This window comes from Myxocyprinus asiaticus, chromosome 20 (assembly GCF_019703515.2).
Source record: "Myxocyprinus asiaticus isolate MX2 ecotype Aquarium Trade chromosome 20, UBuf_Myxa_2, whole genome shotgun sequence".
NCBI classification, from domain to species: domain Eukaryota; kingdom Metazoa; phylum Chordata; class Actinopteri; order Cypriniformes; family Catostomidae; genus Myxocyprinus; species Myxocyprinus asiaticus.
In genome coordinates, this window is record NC_059363.1 from 31,094,808 (window position 1) to 31,113,167 (window position 18,360).

An 18,360-nucleotide genomic window follows, 5' to 3' on the forward strand; every position below is an offset into this window, starting at 1 on the left:
CATCTATGTTGGGCACTTACTGGCTGCTTTACTTTATTATTTGGTCCAAGTCATCAATTTTAAAATTATTATTATTTTTGTTTTATATACAATTTTAGTTTTATAATGAAATAAATTAATATGTTGGCACAATTATATTTTTTGTCTAGAAAACTAATTTCAAAAATTTAAGCATACGCCTTCAGATCAAAAGGTTTTTAAGATTATGAGAAACATTTCAGTCAAGTGTTTCAAAACTTTTGACCGGTAGTGTGTGTGTATATATATATATATATATATATATATATATATATATATATATATATATATATATATATATATATATATATATATATATACACACACACACATACAGTTTAAGTCAGAAGTTTACATACACCTTAGCCAAATACATTTAAACTCAGTTTTTCACAATTCCTGATATTTAAACGTAGTAAACATTTAGGGATGCACCGATACCACTTTTTCTCTTCCGATATCGGAAATCGCAGTATCGGCCGATCCCGATCTGATACAGTGTTTGTTTTTTTTGTTTGTTTTTTTGCATAATCAGTTTAGAATATCTTTACATTATTGTGTGGAAATAAATGGGTGTGCTCTTTAATATGTAAAGAAACACAAACCTCTAACTACACATTATTTCCATATAAATGTATAGCGTATTAAGAAAAACTTTATTGTTAACTAGTATACTGGATAATGTAGCAGCAAAATTAATAATTCCAGTATAAGTCATCAGTAGATTTTATTTATATTTTTGCCCAATTTTTTCAGCTCTTATCTGGATTTTAAAGGATTCAGATCTCTTTTTTTGTTCAATTTAGTTGCAAGACATCAGTCCACTTTTCATTCACACAGTTATTTTTTGGATCCCATTCAACTTAAATATTATTATAATCTGTAAACAAATTTGAATAATAATATATTATAATAGTAATATATAGTAATATATCTCAATCGTGCACCTTTAACTTTTAAACCCTCACGCTTTTATTTTGACATTTTGAACTCTCCATGACGTCCTGTATGTGTCTGTTTGTAGGCAAGTTCACAGTAGTTTAAGCTTCTTATTCAAATTCTGGTAAAATGCACCTCCGGTGCCGTTCTAAATGCATATTGTAAGTGAACCGAACTATTGAGCATCTACATCTGAGATGGTGTTCGTGAATAGCGCTCAAGTATTGCACACTGCTGTGAGGCTAAAAATAGCCGCGAATGTGTGTGTGTAAACAGAGCAGCCTTTTGTGGTTCACAGAGCTATCACACGTTTTTAAGTGGCTTTGATTAAAATGCACGAGTCATATGAACTACTTTAATTGTGTTTTTATGGTTCTTTTATGTCATTTTTTGAGCTTGACCGTAAAGAACATGACTAACACACAGTATAGGATTTGGATCGGGCTCGTCGGACCGATACCCGATCCAGGTATTGGCTCGGTGCATCCCTACATTCCCTGTCTTTGGTCAGTTAGGATCACTACTTTTATTTTAAGAATGTGAAATGTCAGAATAATAGTAGAGAGAATTATTTATTTCAGCTTTTATTTCTTTCATCACATTCCCAGTGGGTCAGAAGTTTACATACACTGTGTTAGTATTTGGTAGCATTGCCTTTAAATTGTTTAACTTGGTCAAATGTTTTGGGTAGCCTTCCACAAGCTTCTCACAATAAGTTGCTGGAATTTTGGCCTATTCCTCCAGACAGAACTGGTGTAATGGAGTCAGGTTTGTAGGCCTCCTTGCTCGCACACACTTTTTCTGTTCTGCCCACAAATTTTCTATCGGACTGAGGTCAGTGCTTTGTGATGGCCACTCCATGACCTTGACTTTGTTGTCCTTAAGTCATTTTGCCACAACTGTGGAGGTATGCTTGGGGTCATTGTCCATTTGGAAGACCCATTTGAGACCGAGCTTTAACTTCCTGGCTGATGTCTTGAGATTTTGCTTCAATATATCCACATAAATTTCCTTCCTCATGATGCCATCTATTTTGTGATGTGCACCAGTCCCTCCTGCAGCAAAGCACCCCCACAACGTGACGCTGCCACCCCCATGCTTCACAGTTGGAATGGTGTTCTTCAGCTTGCAAGCCTCACCCTTTTTCCTCCAAACCTAATGATTGTCATTATGGACAGAAAGTTGAATTTTTGTTTCATCAGACCAGAGGACATTTCTCCAAAAAGTAAGATCTTTGTCCCCATGTGCACTTGCAAACTGTAGTCTGGCTTTTTTATGATGGTTTTGGAGTATTGTCTTCTTCCTTGCTGAGCAGCCTTTCAGGTTATGTCGATATAGGACTCGTTTTACTGTGGATATAGATACTTGTCTACCTGTTTCCTCCAACATCTTCACAAGGTCCTTTGCTGTTGTTCTGGGATTGATTTGCACTTTTCGCACCAAACTACGTTCATTTCTAGGAGACCGAATGTGTTTCCTTCCTGAGCGGTATGATGGCTGCATGGTCCCATGGTGTTTATACTTGTGTACTATTGTTTGTACAGATGAATGTGGTACCTTCAGGCAAATTGCTCCCAAGCATGAACCATTTTCTGAGGTTTTGTCAAGCAAAGAGGCACTGAGTTTGAAGGTAGGCCTTAAAATACATCCACAGGTACACCTCCAATTCAGTATACCTCCTATAAGAAGCTAATTGTCTAAAGGTTTGACATAATTTTCTGGAATTTTCCAAGCTGCTTAAAGGCACAGTTAACTCGGTGTATATAAACTTCTGACCCACTGGAAATGTGATATCAAAATCAAATCACTTTTACTGTCACACAACCATATACACAAATGTGTGAAATTCTTGGGAATATAGTCAATTAAAAGCGAAACAATCTGTCTGTAAACAACTGTTGGAAAAATTACTCGTGTCATGCATGAAGTAGATGTCCTAAACGACTTGCCGAAACTATAATTTGCTAATATTAAATCTGTGGAGTGGTTACAGATTTGAGAATGAGTTTTAATGACTTCAACCTAAGTGTATGTAAACTTCTGACTTCAACTGTGTGTATATGTGTATATATATATATATATATATATGCACACACACTACAGGTCAAGTTTTGAAACACTTGACTGAAATGTTTCTCATGATCTTAAAAATCTTTTGATCTTAAGGCGTATGCTTAAATATTTTAAATTAGTTTTGTAGACAAAAATATAATTGTGCCACCATATTAATTTATTTCATTATAAAACTAAAATTGTATTAATAAAATTTTTTTTTTTTTAAATTGATGACTTGGACCAAATAATAAAGAAAAGCAGCCAATAAGTACCCAACATAGATGGGAACTCCTTCAATACTGTTTAAAAAGCATCCCAGGGTGATACCTCAAGAAGTTGGTTGAGAAAATGTCAAGAGTACATGTCTGCAAATTCTAGGTAAAGGGTGACTACTTTGAAGATGCTAAAATATAACACAGTTTTGAATTATTTTGGATTTTGTTTAGTCACAACATAATTCTCATAGTTTCATTTATGTTATTCCATAGTGTTGATGACTTTATTATTATTCTAAAATGTGAAGAAAAAAAAATTATAATAAAGAATGAGTGTTTCAAAACTTTTGACCGGTAGTGTGTGTGTGTGTGTGGGTGTATGTATATGTATATGTGTATATATATGTGTGTATATATATATATATATATATATATATATATATATATATATATATATATATATATATATATATATGTAAACTGGACTTTAATTCCATTTGTGTGAAATGTTTTAACTCTTGCCAGTCCAATCAAATAATGAGTCAACAAAAATATGTTAAAAATAATTGCTAATATTGTTTTCGGTTAATAATCACACTGGAATTCCATGTATACAACTGTGTACTCCAGAATTAGTGAGGCTAGGAAGGTTGTATGCTATTCCCATATAGCCAAATGTTACACTTTCAAAACTGAATGGTCCTTTAGTCTGTTAAAGGATAAAGGCTTTAAAAGTCATCATCATTTAATGAGGCACTAGTTTATAACAAGAATATTAGCGTGCATCTAAATGTTTATTTGGATGTGTTCTGCACAATGCCCTAAAGTATTGTTCTGTCTTTCTGCAGGGAGAGTCTGGATGGAGGACGGGTAGCTGTACAGGTGGAGGACAAAGTGGTGAGGGTCCGAAATGTGAAGTTGAGTTAATTTTTTATTGCTTTTGTTTACTTTTTTCCACATTCAATGATGGATTAATCTAAGACATCCTTTAGTTTACATAGTCGAAACAACAAATTGCCAGAAATCTGTCAACCAGGATAAATTGTGTAGTATCACTTCCACGTGATCGTTCAAATCACTTACTGTTCAGATATGAAGTGTCCTCCGTTCCATCAAATTGCCCCTTTTCTAAGCCCCTCCCCTCATAGTACTGTTGCTATATATGACTAGCTTTCCTATTAGCGCTTGTTCTGCGCTGTCAAAAATGGATTGAGATGTGGTCAGATTGAGTGATTTGTAAAATAACATCCCAAATTAACCATGAATTTTAATCTAGTAGTTTCAGTATGCCATGGAAGACTACATCCAAAATGTGAAACTGGACGATGCGACAAAATGTATAATCGTTGGGTTTGCTTCAGAATCAAAGCAAACGTGTACCACAGTCAATTAAGTCAAATGAAAAAAAAATTGTTTTTTTGTTTAGATTTTAAAAATGCATTAACTAATGTTAACGAATGGGACCTTATTGTAAAGTGTTACCAGACAGCCTTATACTTTTGTAACATGTTAATACAAATTCTATACTTGGTACAACATCATCTCAACATGTAAAGGCAGAAATCTCCATGCTCGCAGACTGTTTTGCACTTTCTTTTTTTTGTGTTTTTGTTGGGGAGGCAACCTTTTTTTTAAATCATAATTTTAAAATTATGTGGTTAATCATAACCACTTTTCTGTAAAAATGTGTATCGTGATATATATATTTTTTAATATCTTAATATATATTTTTACTTATATCGCCCACCCCATTCTCATGGTTTGTATTTGAATGTCTCTGGAGCCGGAAATACTCCCTTACACTCTGCACTTGATTAATGGATTCATGAAATAGCAGGAGCCACATCTGGTCACCTGCTGTGAGCTTGAGAGAGAGATGGAAAGAAAGAGATGAAGACCGGCTCCCTGAGAGAAGTTATTTAAAGAAAGTAGGACAGTTTTAAAGGGAGAATATGTGCTGTCAAAAGACAAGAATAGCAGGCTGACTGGGAGATTCATAAAGAAATATAAAACTGCATCAGAAAGACGTATATTCACACTTTATCTTCAAGTTGTATTTGTTCCATGCCCCACACACGTTATGCTTTAGAGGATAAGTAATCTCTGACCTGACCATTGATCTCTTTGACACCAGAGTACTGGGATTTAACTGTTTAACTGTGATTGATGAAAGCCTTGAGCTCAGTTTGAAGACTGCCACTTGACAGGAAATAATTTAAAGGAATATTCAGGGTTCAGTACAAGTTAAGGTCATTCGACAGCATTTGTGGCATAATGTTGATTACCACAAAAATTAATTTCAAATTGTCCCTCCTTTTCTTTCAAAAAAGCAAAAATCGAGGTTACAGTGAGGCACTTACAATGGAAGTGAATCTGGTACATTTTTGGAGGGTTTAAACAGAAATGTTTAAGCTTATAATTTTATAAAAGCACCTACATTAATGTCGGCATGAAACGGAAGTTGCGACCGACTTTAGTGTTGTTTACTTGTGACTTATTTCTGAGTGAAACAGCTTATCGAACAAGAAAAAAATATGGTGGGGATTTGAGTTTATCCATTGGTTGTTGATTGGATTATGAAAATATGAGCGTTGCAAAGCGGAACGGAGGCAGATGTGAATGCGAGTTTGTAGTGGACACACACACCCCTACCATCGTGCTGCTCGAGCCGGAGTTGGTTATCGGTGAAATTGAGCAGCGATCTCCGCACATTTATGATCAAAATGACAACATAAATGAACGAGCACATCGCAGTCTTTGCTTACGAAGAGGCTGTAGCCGTTGAAGACGAGTGAGGAAAAGATTTTATATTTTAACGTTTTGAATCACAATACACTAAATATAAAGGAAAAAAACGCTTACTTGTGCTGTGCATCCCAAGATAAAAAAATATAAAGAAACTCCAGAGGTATCCGAAGCGTTGTATTCATTAGTGATCACCTCAGCAATTCAGGCGTGAAAGTCTCGAACACAACCACGAATTTGCGGTAAATTCAAACCAGCTGACCTGTAACCAAGGAAGTTTGGGTTAAGGAACGATAGTTTTGAAGGAAAACAGATGAAATACACCTTGCCATCTTCACCAACATGCGACTGACGCTTCGTTCAACTGTACGCAAGGTTGTGATATTTATAAGAAAGGGGCAGGGTTTAAGTAGACTAAATGATTGGAGAAATCCTGCATAAGTCACCAGTGAGAAGTGTGTTGTTTCACTGGAAGATCGAGTTATGAAATTTTTATTAAAGATTATGAGGTCAAAAAAAAAAATAAAACATATGCATAGATTAATCGTTCACAATAAGATCAATAACATGCATTTAGAAAATAGATAGACTTTAATTCTTCTGTTAAAACACTGTATTGTGTGAGCTGTAAATTTGTTTAAATTGTCATTTTTACAGTCATCTTAGGATTTTATTGATTGTTGACATTACATCGTCATGGCAACGAAGTTGTATAATTGGCAATAACTTTACACAGGAAAGGTTAGTAACTGATTTTATCACACTAAAATCATGTTAAACTCTACTTTTGAAATAGTGAGTATTTTAACGTTAGAAAATTGGCCCCATTTGCTTCCATTGTAAGTGCCTCACTGTCACCTCCATTTTTATTTTTTTTTTTAAGGAAAAGGAGGGGCAAGTCGAAATGAATTTTTGTGGTAATGAATATTATTCCGCAAATGCCGTCGTTTGAGCTTAACTTGTATTGAACCCGGAATATTCCTTTTAAGATGCTAACATGTAAATGAGAACCCGAGATATGGCAGAAGTATTGTTAACTTAAAGATAGGATCATTGTAACTTATTTAGGTAGTGCCTATTTCCCAATTGTAAACCATTGTCATTTGTTTACAAAGTAGAACTTAGGTATAAAACGAATGCAAAATCTTTTGCCAATATCGTTATACTGTAACTACATATGACTTCATCTGCTGTATACTTGTGGAGGTAGAGGCGAGTGGTGTGAGATGTATTTAAGTTTACATACACTGGTGGCCAAAAGTTTGGAATGACGTACAGATTTTGCTGTTTCGGAAAGAAATTGGTACTTTAATTCACCAAAGTGGCATTGAACTGATCACAAAGTATAGTCAGAATTTTACTGATGTAAAAAAAACAGCACCATCACTATTTGAGAAGTCATTTTTGATCAAATCTAGACAGAACCCATTTCCAGCAGCAATCACTCCAACACCTTATCCTTGAGTAATCATGCTAAATTGCTAATTTGGTACTAGAAAATCACCATTTATATCACTTGCCATTATATCAAACACAGCTGAAAGCTATTTGGTTCGTTAAGTGAAGCTTAACATTGTCTTTGCGTTTGTTTTTGAGTTGCCACAGTATGCAATAGACTGGCATGTCTTAAGGTCAATATTAGGTGAAAAATGGCAAAAAAGAAACAGCTTTCTCTAGAAACTCATCAGTCAATCATTGTTTTGAGGAATGAAGGCTATACAATGCTTGAAATTGCCAAAAAACAGAAGATTTCATACAAAGGTGTACACTACAGTCTTCAAAGACGAAGGACAACTGGCTCTAACAAGGACAGAAAGAGATGTGGAAGACCAGATGTACAACTAAACAAGAGGATAAGTACATCAGAGTCTCTAGTTTGAGAAATAGACGCCTCGCATGTCCTCAGCTGACAGCTTCATTGAATTCTACCCGCTCAACACCAGTTTCATGTACAACAGTAAAGAGAAGACTCAGGGGTGCAGGCCTTATGGGAAGAACTGCAAAGAAAAGGTTAGAGTGGGCAAAGAAACAGACATTGGACAACAGATAATTGGAAAAGAGTGTTATGGATCTTAACCCCATTGAGATTTTGTGGGATCAGCTAGACTGTAAGGTGCGTGAGAAGTGCCCGACAAGACAGCCACATCTTTGACAAGTGCTACAGGAAGTGTGGGGTGAAATGTCACCTGAGTATCTGGACAAACTGACAGCTAGAATGTCAAAGATCTGCAAAGCTGTCATTGCTGCACATGGAGGATTTTTTGATGAGAACTCTTTGAAGTAGTTTAAGAAGTTCTGAATTTTTTTTTCAAATTGTAATAGTAATTTTTCACGTTATTAATGTCCTGACTATTCATTGTGATCAGTTGAATGCCACTTTGGTGAATAAAAGTACCGATTTCTTTCCATAAGAGCAAAATCTGTACATTATTCCAAACTTTTGGCCACCAGTGTAAGTAACAATGCTTATGATAAATTGATTGTATAGTTAACGTAGCACGTAAAAAGTGCTTATGTTTCGGGAAACTAGGCCTATTGGAGCATGGCCACATTATCTAATCTCATTTTATGTATTATTATCATTGAGCCTAAATATAACAGTGCTGAGTGCAGTGTTAGGGCTCATTAGTGAAGCTGTGGGCCATATTGTGAGGTCATTTAGTCAGCTGCGGGATTGCCATTGTCTGAATAATTACACACAAGAGCTGTGAATATAACATTACCAGGGTGAAGGGCTGGCAATGCCTGGGCATGTTTCTGCCTGCTCCTTTAACTGCCCTCCTGCACACGCACATACAGTGCCATGAAGATCTGTTTAACTGGGCGAATAAAGAACTGATGTAAATGCGTGTTTGCTGACATCTAGGTAATTACTTTGTGCTGACAGTCAGGTCACGCTTCGATGTTCAAGTCATTTGTCTCTCAGCCTAACTGCTTCCTAATTGTTGCTTTTGAGGGCACTAAAGAGTTTCACAGGCATAGGCTACAGGCACATAGTCTTGGTTCTTGGCATCTGTGTGGTGTAACATTATTAGTGGAAAAACTGAGCTCATGAAGGGGTGGTCTCGCAATAATAGATTAAATGTTGTCGAAAGACCAAATAGATTTTCAATGAGAAATCATTTTTCTCAATAGAGTGTAATGTAGTTTGTGGCAACACTCAATCTGGGTATGAATCCATGCTATAGAAGGGTTATCAACTGTTGATAAGAAAACTGCTTAATTGAAAACATGGCTGGGAGGAAAACAAACAGTGTTATGTGATCTTCAAAGATGTCTTCAATCATTCCAACAGAGAACATATCACTGGTGCCATTGACTAGTTACGTGATGTGTGTTTCAGGGATTTCAACAAAACCGCTAACCCTGACTATTGTACTTTGGCGAATAACTTATGAATGATACCTCAAATAGTGTGGCTTATTGAGGAGGGTTGTGCTATTACTTTTCTAAGTGATCAGACTTTAAAAACAGGTGAAAAAAGTCCCATAGACTTGCATTGAAGGAGGGATCTGAGGATCAGGAGCCAGTTGCACCAGCCTGTGTGTAGGCTAAAACTTAGCCTACTTGTGGCGTAAAGGGGCACTCACTACACATTTGAGCGTTGCACCATTAAACTTAGGGGCCGTTTACACGACAACGTTTTCAACTAAAAACGGAAAACTTTTTATGCGTGTTGGCTGTTTGTTTACACTACAACAGCGTTTTGGGGCCTGAAAACGCAAACTTTTGAAAATGGGTTTCAAAGTGCAAGTTTTTGAAAACAATGCCGTTATCGTCTCCGTGTAAACATACAAAAACGCGAATTTGTGAAAACTATGACGCCATGCGCACGTGTATTATGTGTTATATAAAGAATGATGGTTTGATAGGCATCAATTTATATAATTGTCAATATGAATACTGGTGTCTGTGCAAATAACAATAATCAACAATTTATTCATTTGGAGTGTTTTGTATGGAGTGTGAACATTGTACAGTAGGCAGAAACTGCAATTTGAAAATCTTGAAAATAATGTATGGATTCAGATGGGAAAAATGTATTTGTATTTAAATGTTATTTACTTAATTGTATTTGATGTACCTTTACCCTGCAATTCATTCACCCACTGCTTATGTATATAGCCTATAGACATATGTGATGCCATGTACAGTTTTCAATGATATGCTTAGAATATGAAAACATGAGGCATTGAAAACGCATGTTAGATCCAGTGTACACAAGACCTCTCTCTCCATCAGAAGATATCCATATATCAGAGTTCTGTCTGATATCAAAAACCAATCAACATCAACAGCTTGTTATGTTAACTTACTCTCCTACCAGCCCAAGAGTCAGCAGGGGGAATACAGAAGAAGGCAGGAGACGAAGTGATGGTAAAAATGAGCAGAGTTTATTGAATAATCTTGAGAGTTCAGTCTATAGGCATGTGCGCGAGTACTTTAAAACTACAATGGCGGACTACAGGACTGTGTTTGTGCTGCTCAAGATTTTGAGTTTATTGACGCTTCTCCAGCAAAGTAATTGTAGTAATAAAGCAACCTCATCGTTCGTCCAGACAAAATTGCTCGATGCTTTCGCCAACTTCATTGTTTGTATTCACCGCTCTGTGGAAGAATGCTTATGTGTGCAGGCGCGTAATGTTTCTTTACAAAGTGACATTGCCAACTACTGACCTGGCATGCATAATACAGCATTTTTAGTCATTTTCGCGGATCTGTGTGAACGGGGATCGTTTTGACAACGTTGTCGTCTGTACGCGAAACTTTTCAAAAACGCAAAGGAAAAACTTTTCCATTTTTAGTACATCGTTGTTGTGTAAACGTACCCTTAGTAAAAACTTAACTCCACTTATAAACAAAATATTTACGGAAACCTCCGACCAGTAGCGGTTGGAATAAAGGAGCAGACCAATTGGATTACATCAATAAGCTCATGTTTTGCATGCCAGACTTCCATCTTTTAGACATATATGATGATGTTGATATTTACGTCATCTGAATAACTGACTTAGCTGCTCTTTAGTGCACAACCGCTCTAAACGCTGCACTTTCCAGTGTGTGTCGACCAGTATCACTTGTGAATGGCAGGTTTCAACATAAAAACTTGTATTGGTTGTATTAGTATTCTTTTACTGCCCCTGATTAATTTATAGATACAGTTCCTGAATATGTATAATATACATATTTAAATATACCATTTAGTAAATTTTAGGATTTATAGTGCTGTCGATTAAATGCGTTAATTCAGTGTGATTAATTATATAAAAATAACACGATAAAAAATTTACTCAGTTACTGGAGCAATTCTAGCTTGAAGTACTGTCTGTTTCCAGCAGGGGGCAGTAAGCAAAACTCCAGCTGTATATGCAACACGCAGCTGTGAGAAGAACAAACCAAACTCGGGCTTACCCAAGTAGGTATAGCTGCAGCCTGCAGTGCTACTCATTATATTGTGCATCCTCATTTCTTTGCTTCTCCATTCTCCAGCCCTTGACCTGGAAGCTGATCAGAGTCCACTATCATGAAGGATACATAGTAATTATCTAAATGCATCTCGAGGAGGCAAGGACTAAGGACAGAGGAAGCTTACCGAGGACACTTGAGCAAGAATGCACAGGAGCATCCTATGCGGGAGACATTTGGGTCGAAACACATGACGCACCCATAAATTCTCCTCCCCCTTTACATCTGATACAACAGTTCAAATTCATGTTTCACCTTTACGGTTTAAATCCATGGTTTTCAAACTGGGAGGTGTGCCTCCACAGGGGGGCACCAGAGCATGTCAGGGGAGGCGCAGAGATTGATGATAAATTCACCAAGTGAAATCAAAACATACTATAAAAATGTACTGTGATGATAAATGAAAATTATTGGCTTAATAGACCATAGCTCTATGGGGTTAAAATTCTGTTAATGTCGTGAACGCATGCATATCATGCAAGAGTGCATCCATGTACCGGTTGCATGAATCTCTCCGCTCACACGCGGACGTCCTTGGCTCTCCCTCAAAACTGGACATGTGCTGTCAAATATATGCTGCTCTATGAAATCTCCCTGCTCTCACTCAGAGAGGGGTGTCTAAGGGGGGCGTGGTCTTGTAAATTTTCTTAGAGGGGGGCTTACTCTCCAAGACTTTGAAAACCCCTGATTTAAATAAACCGTTATTGTCACATACTTCAGCAATGCATCTTGAATTATTAGGTTTTATTATGAAAATATCAATTAATCAAGTTTCAGCAACATAATGTCAAGTGCTCTGAGGTAATGCGGCTGCGCAAAGACGGCCCTTTGAAGTGATGCTTAAGTGAGCAGGACGTTTCATTTTACAAATCCGTCTTGCTTTGATTCCTCCATCCTCATATCCTTTCCTTGCATCCTTTCCTTATTTCCTAAGAAGAGCTAGAGTAGGGAGCAAGGAAAGGAGAAATGAAAGAAAATGGGGATACACAATTTCAGAAATGAGAAGCACCCCCGGAGATCTCCAAATGGGGGTGGAATCTCTAAAAGAGGGAGGAGTAACTCCAGAAGAGGGCGGGGTTACTCCAGAAGTGTGTTGGGCCAACTCCATAAGGGGCGACACTTCCACACAGGCAGTTAGGTTTAAGGAAAGGGTTAGGTTAGGGGCTCTGTATATCTTTGCTGGCAGTTTGGAGTTCCCTTTTTGTAGCCTGACCGTACAAGATGAGAATGCGCTCTTGCGTTCAAAAACAGCCAGATGGAGATAAATTCCCTGATCTTGAGATGTGTTTTTCTAAGATACAGCATATCATAGAGACTTGCAGAAAATCCTAGCAACCACAAAGTAACACTAAAGACCACTCAGTGCACCTTAGGAACAGCATAATAACGCCCTATCATCGTGACAGTGACTTTTGGATGGGCAAGCACTATTTTCAGAGAATGTACAAATCTAATTTATCCTGTTAACCACATCCCCTTTATCCCCCTTCTCTTTTTTTCTTTCTTGCTTGCTTTTCTTGCTTTCTCTGTGTAGTTGGAGGGGCGTTCAGACGGGCGTTTGGAGGGTCTGGCTGACTCCAGGGAGAAACTGATGGAGTTTGGCTTTGATTACTGTTACTGGTCTGTGGATCCATCAGCCCCCAACTACGCATCACAAGAGGAGGTGAGCTCTCACTCTCACACTTGTTTACTGTGTCAGTGCTGATGTTGATGTCACGCCGATAAGCTTGTGCATCTCTGATGTGCTGGGTGGAGGCTGCAGCATGATAGCCCAATCAAAACCTTTGACCAGTAGGAAAAGGTCTGAGGAAAATATTATCCCTTGGCAGATTCAAAACACTAGTACTTTTATAAAAGTCTTTCTCACAGTAGAATATATTACATAATTGTTATGTGAAGTGATGATCATCTCCCTAAATAATCTATGATTTGTATTTTTACTTGTATATGAATGTCAGTTACTGTGTAAGGTTGGATGATTAAGGCCAGAAACATAACCTATGCAAGTACGCAAATGCAAAGATGAATGCTTAAACTAAGCATTACATGCATACAGTCCCATTGACTGCTTAGCGTATGCAAAGTGTTGAATGTGCAGCCTTGCAAAGTATACTCCATGTACTGTGTGTGCATACACAGGTGGTTGGCACATGCGTGCTATGACTGCTATGTCTTTATATTCCTTCAGACTTGTTATACAAATGCAAGTATCTCCTGACCTCCTCACGAACGCGCTCTTGACATGGAAATCTCTACTGTTGTTCTTTTTACCTTCGTCTCTTGATGTTTAGTGGTGATTACATCTTGACAGCAATGGCTCAGCGATGAGTGTTGCCATATTGTGGGCCCACTAATTAGTGCAAATAATTCCAGGCACATGCGCATTCTGTGTGTACGCACGGTTAGAAAAATCTGGTTGCACGAAATTTGCATCACACATCCTGTACGTGGATGTTCAGCGTCTGACTGAAGTATACTTTGGGCATATTGTGTGTGCACGTTCTAGATCAAAAAGAAAACAAGGCAATTGCCTCGTTTAATTTAAGGGTTGCCCTTCAATTCCTACAGTTACCATAGTGGCCAATGCGATTGACATACATTTTTCTACAAATGATCCATCTATTCCTCCTTACTCTGTCTCTGTAGAAACCAAGCAACCGACAAAATTTTTTGTTGGACGTCACTTTACTGTGGTGTTAGACTGTTGCAAAAAATCACAAGGCCTCGCACACTCCAGACCAAGACAAAGCTTGGATCTCATACACACAATCAGTAGCCTGAGTTTAAATAAATGAACTGTATCTCTCCTTTGTCATTTTAAGAGATAGGCAGTGAGTGAATCATCTCTAAGCCATGCCCTGGTGTTCCCCTCAGACTCTGTCTTTGTCCTCACTTAATGAAAGCCTGATCTGTGGTTGCCTACTCAGAGACGATGACCTCGTCTGTACAACACGTTTTCTTTTCGCTCTTCCATTCTTTCAATTTTGCCAAGTCAGAGCTTCACAGCAGAGGCCTGGTGCTCACATTCCTTGGGTGGCCTGCAGTCGGGTCTGATCAGGCAGAGAGACTGACCTCTTTTTAGAGTCCTGTGGGAGGGAGGCCCAGTCCAGACAATCTCAGCATCATGTGGTGCTCTGTGATCAGCTCACTGTCGGTCACTCAGAAATACTGTTACTTAGGAATGAAATGTTTATGCAGCATGCAGAAATCCCAAGTACTGAATAAAGCTGATGTGTGTAATTTTTTCGAGTGTAAAATTATTTCTCATATCCCAGCTGAACATGCAGTCAACTATAAGTAAGCCATAGGTTGATTTCACCTAGATGTGCAACACTGTGGCGCCCAACACAGCAAGATTGGCTCGACCAACATTGGGATGGCACTATCTTTTTGTACAGCCAATGGAAGATGGGGGGAATTTTCAGGAATCTGTTTGAAAACAATGATTATTTTAGTGCATAAACTGCACACTTCAGCTTTAAAGGCATTGAAAAGTCAGTAAAATGTATAGCAGAGTTCGTCACACAACATGATCACACACGAAGTCTGTACGTTGTTTCCGAGAATTCCAGTACCTTAGGATTGGCCACATTATGTCGACTCATTGACAAGCAGCATCTGCTATCAGACAACTTTGAGTCGACTCCAGCTTGTCTATTTTTCCTTGTGGCACTATCGAAAGAGCGTTGCGTCATCAGCACGAGAGACCCGGGTCCAGCATTGAAACCATGAAGTAATCGCATTCACATAATCAGTGATGAGCGTGATTCAGAGGTTGCATTTTTTCTTCTAACATTAAATTTTTTATCCACTGATGGTTAGGTTTAAGTTTGGGATTTGGGTTGGGGGTTACAGTTTATAAAATATACATTCCTCTTAACTGCATTACAACTCGCTTCACAACTCGCTTTTGGCGCCCCTCTTTGGACAATACACCCGGAAAATGGAGCTCACACTTACCGCTTTGGCTACTCGGGAATTTCGAATTTTGGTAAGAACAGACCGATTTTAGCTAAAGAAAAGTCAACCTACTGTTTCCGATTTCACTGTGAGATCTGTCTACGTCACAATGGCACGATGACACTTACAAAAAATTAACCTTGGCATATATGTAGTTATTCCAGTTATTGATACTGCTGAAAAAACATTAAAAGAATTTGGATTTCCATCTAAGTGTGAATACAAGTTTACACTGCCCCAAGAAACATTTCCAACGTCTTGCTGTTTTTTTTTTTTTCAGCAACTCGTGCCATGAGCATCACGTTTTAAGAGTGGCACAGTTCAACTTTTCAAAACTCTCAAGACCCCTGCATTCAGTTCCTTTCTGTTGCATTAAATTGATCTCTTTTTGAAAGGAGCAACACATGCACACCACCCAAAAAGCTTTTATATTCTTTCTGTCTTTTTAATTTATTTTTTTATGTCAGTCGTGACTAATAAAAAGTTAACAGTTTTATTGTAGGAGCTACGGTAATTTGGTGGAAACTATGGTTATCATCTAAAGTTTTTTAAGGGAAAGGCTGACCACATCACAGATAGCCTAAACTGCTTTGCTCTGTTTATCTTCTTGTTTTAATATTATTCATTTAAATCTGCCAGGGTGCAGTTTTCATCCTAAATTGAACTCACTCATTCTAGTCCAATTCAGTTCAATTGGTTTTCAGTGCACAGTCTCTCGTGAATTCTCACATGTTGCTCTTAAATTCGTTCTTCCTATGCTCTGTGGCTGCTAGTAACAGAATGAGACTGGAGCCTCTCCTTCCTGTGGGGACTCAAGAGACGCCTCAGCAGAGGGGAAACCAGCCCCAATCCTTCTCTCCGGCTTCTCCCCCTCTCCTTTTCTTTAGGAGCCAGCCACCCCTCCCTACGCCTCCATCTGTGTATATGGGAAGATACTATGTGTTTGCTCTTGTGGCTTAAAGATTTGGGGGTTGTCTCTAGAGGAACATGTCTATCTGCAATATGTCCATGTCTGGAGAGGAGAGTCTGGTGAAGAGGTGGATTAGGTTTGGGAGCAGAATAGATATAGAAGGGTAATGCAAGACTGCTGTTGAACTGTTGTGAGATAAGGGCATGTTGGATCACATTCTGTATGCAAATCTGTATTTAGATGACATAGGCTTAAGAAAGTGACGCGAGTACAACATAAATGAAGTTAGAGTATACTGGGATCACTTGCAGCCCCTCTCTTTCCAAAGGCACAGCTGCTTTAGCAAATGATTTTTCAAAGTGACATTACGCTTGGAGGACATCATTGGTCCAGAGCTGGAGCACAATGCTGGTTTTCTTTTCCAAGTGAAGTCAGCTTTGTGTTTTTCCCCTCCTTTTATCTCTTTATCACTCTGACTCTCTCCTCCCTCTTTTCCTTTTGGATACAGTGAATGACATAATTGCTCTCTGTATTTCTGGGGTTCAGTGGCATGCTGGATGTGCTGAAAAACCACACAAAACATCTTTACTCACAGGCTGACTGCATAAAATCTGAATTTAGCACTTTGCATGTTAAATTCCAGTGATGCATACATGTCTTTTGGAAAAAAATATTTCCTCAGATCAAACGCAGTCGAGCAACATTATCGTAACAAGCAGGATTCATGAAAATGTTGTTATCTTTTACTCACCCTCATACTTACTCAGCTATTAGATGGCTTCAGAAGACTTGCAATATAGTGCATAGACTACTTTTATGGTACTTTTTAAGTACTTTTTGGAGCTCCTGGTTATTATATGCTTGCAATTTACATAAAAAAGGAGCAGCTTAAACATTCTTTAAAAGGAGAATTTTTTCTGGGGGGGGGGGGGATTTTCTCCCCTTTTCTCCCCAATTTTGGAATGCCCAATTCCCAATGCGCTCTAAGTCCTCTTGGTGGCGTAGTGACTCGCCTCAATCCGAGTGGCGGAGGACGAATCTCAGTTGCCTCAGCGTCTGAGACCGTCAATCTGCGCATCTTATCACGTGGCTTGTTGAGTGTGTTACCGCGGAGACCTAGCGCGTGTGGAGGCTTCACGCTGTTCTCCGCAGCATCCTCACACAACTCACCACATGCCCCAACGAGAGCGAGAACCACATTATAGCGACCATGAGGAGGTTAACCCAACGTGACTCTGCCCACCCTAGCAACCGGGCCAATTGGTTGCTTAGGAAGCCTGAATGGAGTCACTCAGCACACCCTGGATTGGAACTTGCGACTCCAGGGGTGGTAGTCAGCTTCTTTATTTACTGAGCTTCCCAGGCCCCTTCTATAACTGCAGCATGGACTTTAAATCACGCTGCAGGATGTGGAAGTCATTTACCCTCATAAGAGCAGCTGCGCTTGGAGAACTTTTATTAGAGTGGAAGCAAGAGAAAGACTCCATTAGGGTTTTTTTTTTATCCTGCAGTTTAACCTTTGCTCCAGTGGCCAATTGCTGCTCTCTTTCTCTTGCTGTAGGCCATCTCTGTGTAGCCTGTGGAATCCCCTGACCTCTTTCCCTCCCATGCAAATTTGACCCACAAATTTCTATGAAAGTATGATGGATGACCAGCGAGCTGAAATGAGCTCAGTGCTCCTCCGACAGCCCCCTCCTCCAGCCTCTGTTTGTGTCCACTGTAACCCAGCTCTCCATAAACTCACATCAAGCTCAAAACATGATCTCAGACTCATAACATGAAACTTATCACAGTGGAGTTTTAATGGCTGCAGGGTTATTCCATGTCAAATCAAGCAAATTTGAGAAACCTTCCCTTTGTTAATAATTTTTCTGAAGAAAGATAAACATAAATGATGATGAAAGCTGAAATGAAGTGCAATGGATCAATATTTGAGTAATCCATTATTTTAAAAATTAACATTTTTGCCTATGATTTTGGAGCAAAAGTACAGGTCAAAAATAACCTTAGAAAGGTGGCAGTGTCATTATTTTAGTTTTACACAGAGATAGG

At 38.5% G+C, this 18,360-nt stretch overlaps 1 protein-coding gene across 1 annotated transcript in view; it reads left to right on the forward strand.

Annotated features, from left to right (window-relative positions):
- The window catches only part of LOC127411099 (stAR-related lipid transfer protein 9-like), a 51,218-nt gene that overhangs the window by 2,292 nt on the left and 30,566 nt on the right, over window positions 1-18,360 (forward strand). Inside the window, exons 2-3 of the mRNA XM_051646465.1 lie at window positions 4,076-4,144; window positions 12,973-13,101. Coding sequence (XP_051502425.1) covers window positions 4,076-4,144; window positions 12,973-13,101 — 198 coding nt within the window. The remainder of the gene's footprint in view (window positions 1-4,075; window positions 4,145-12,972; window positions 13,102-18,360) is intronic.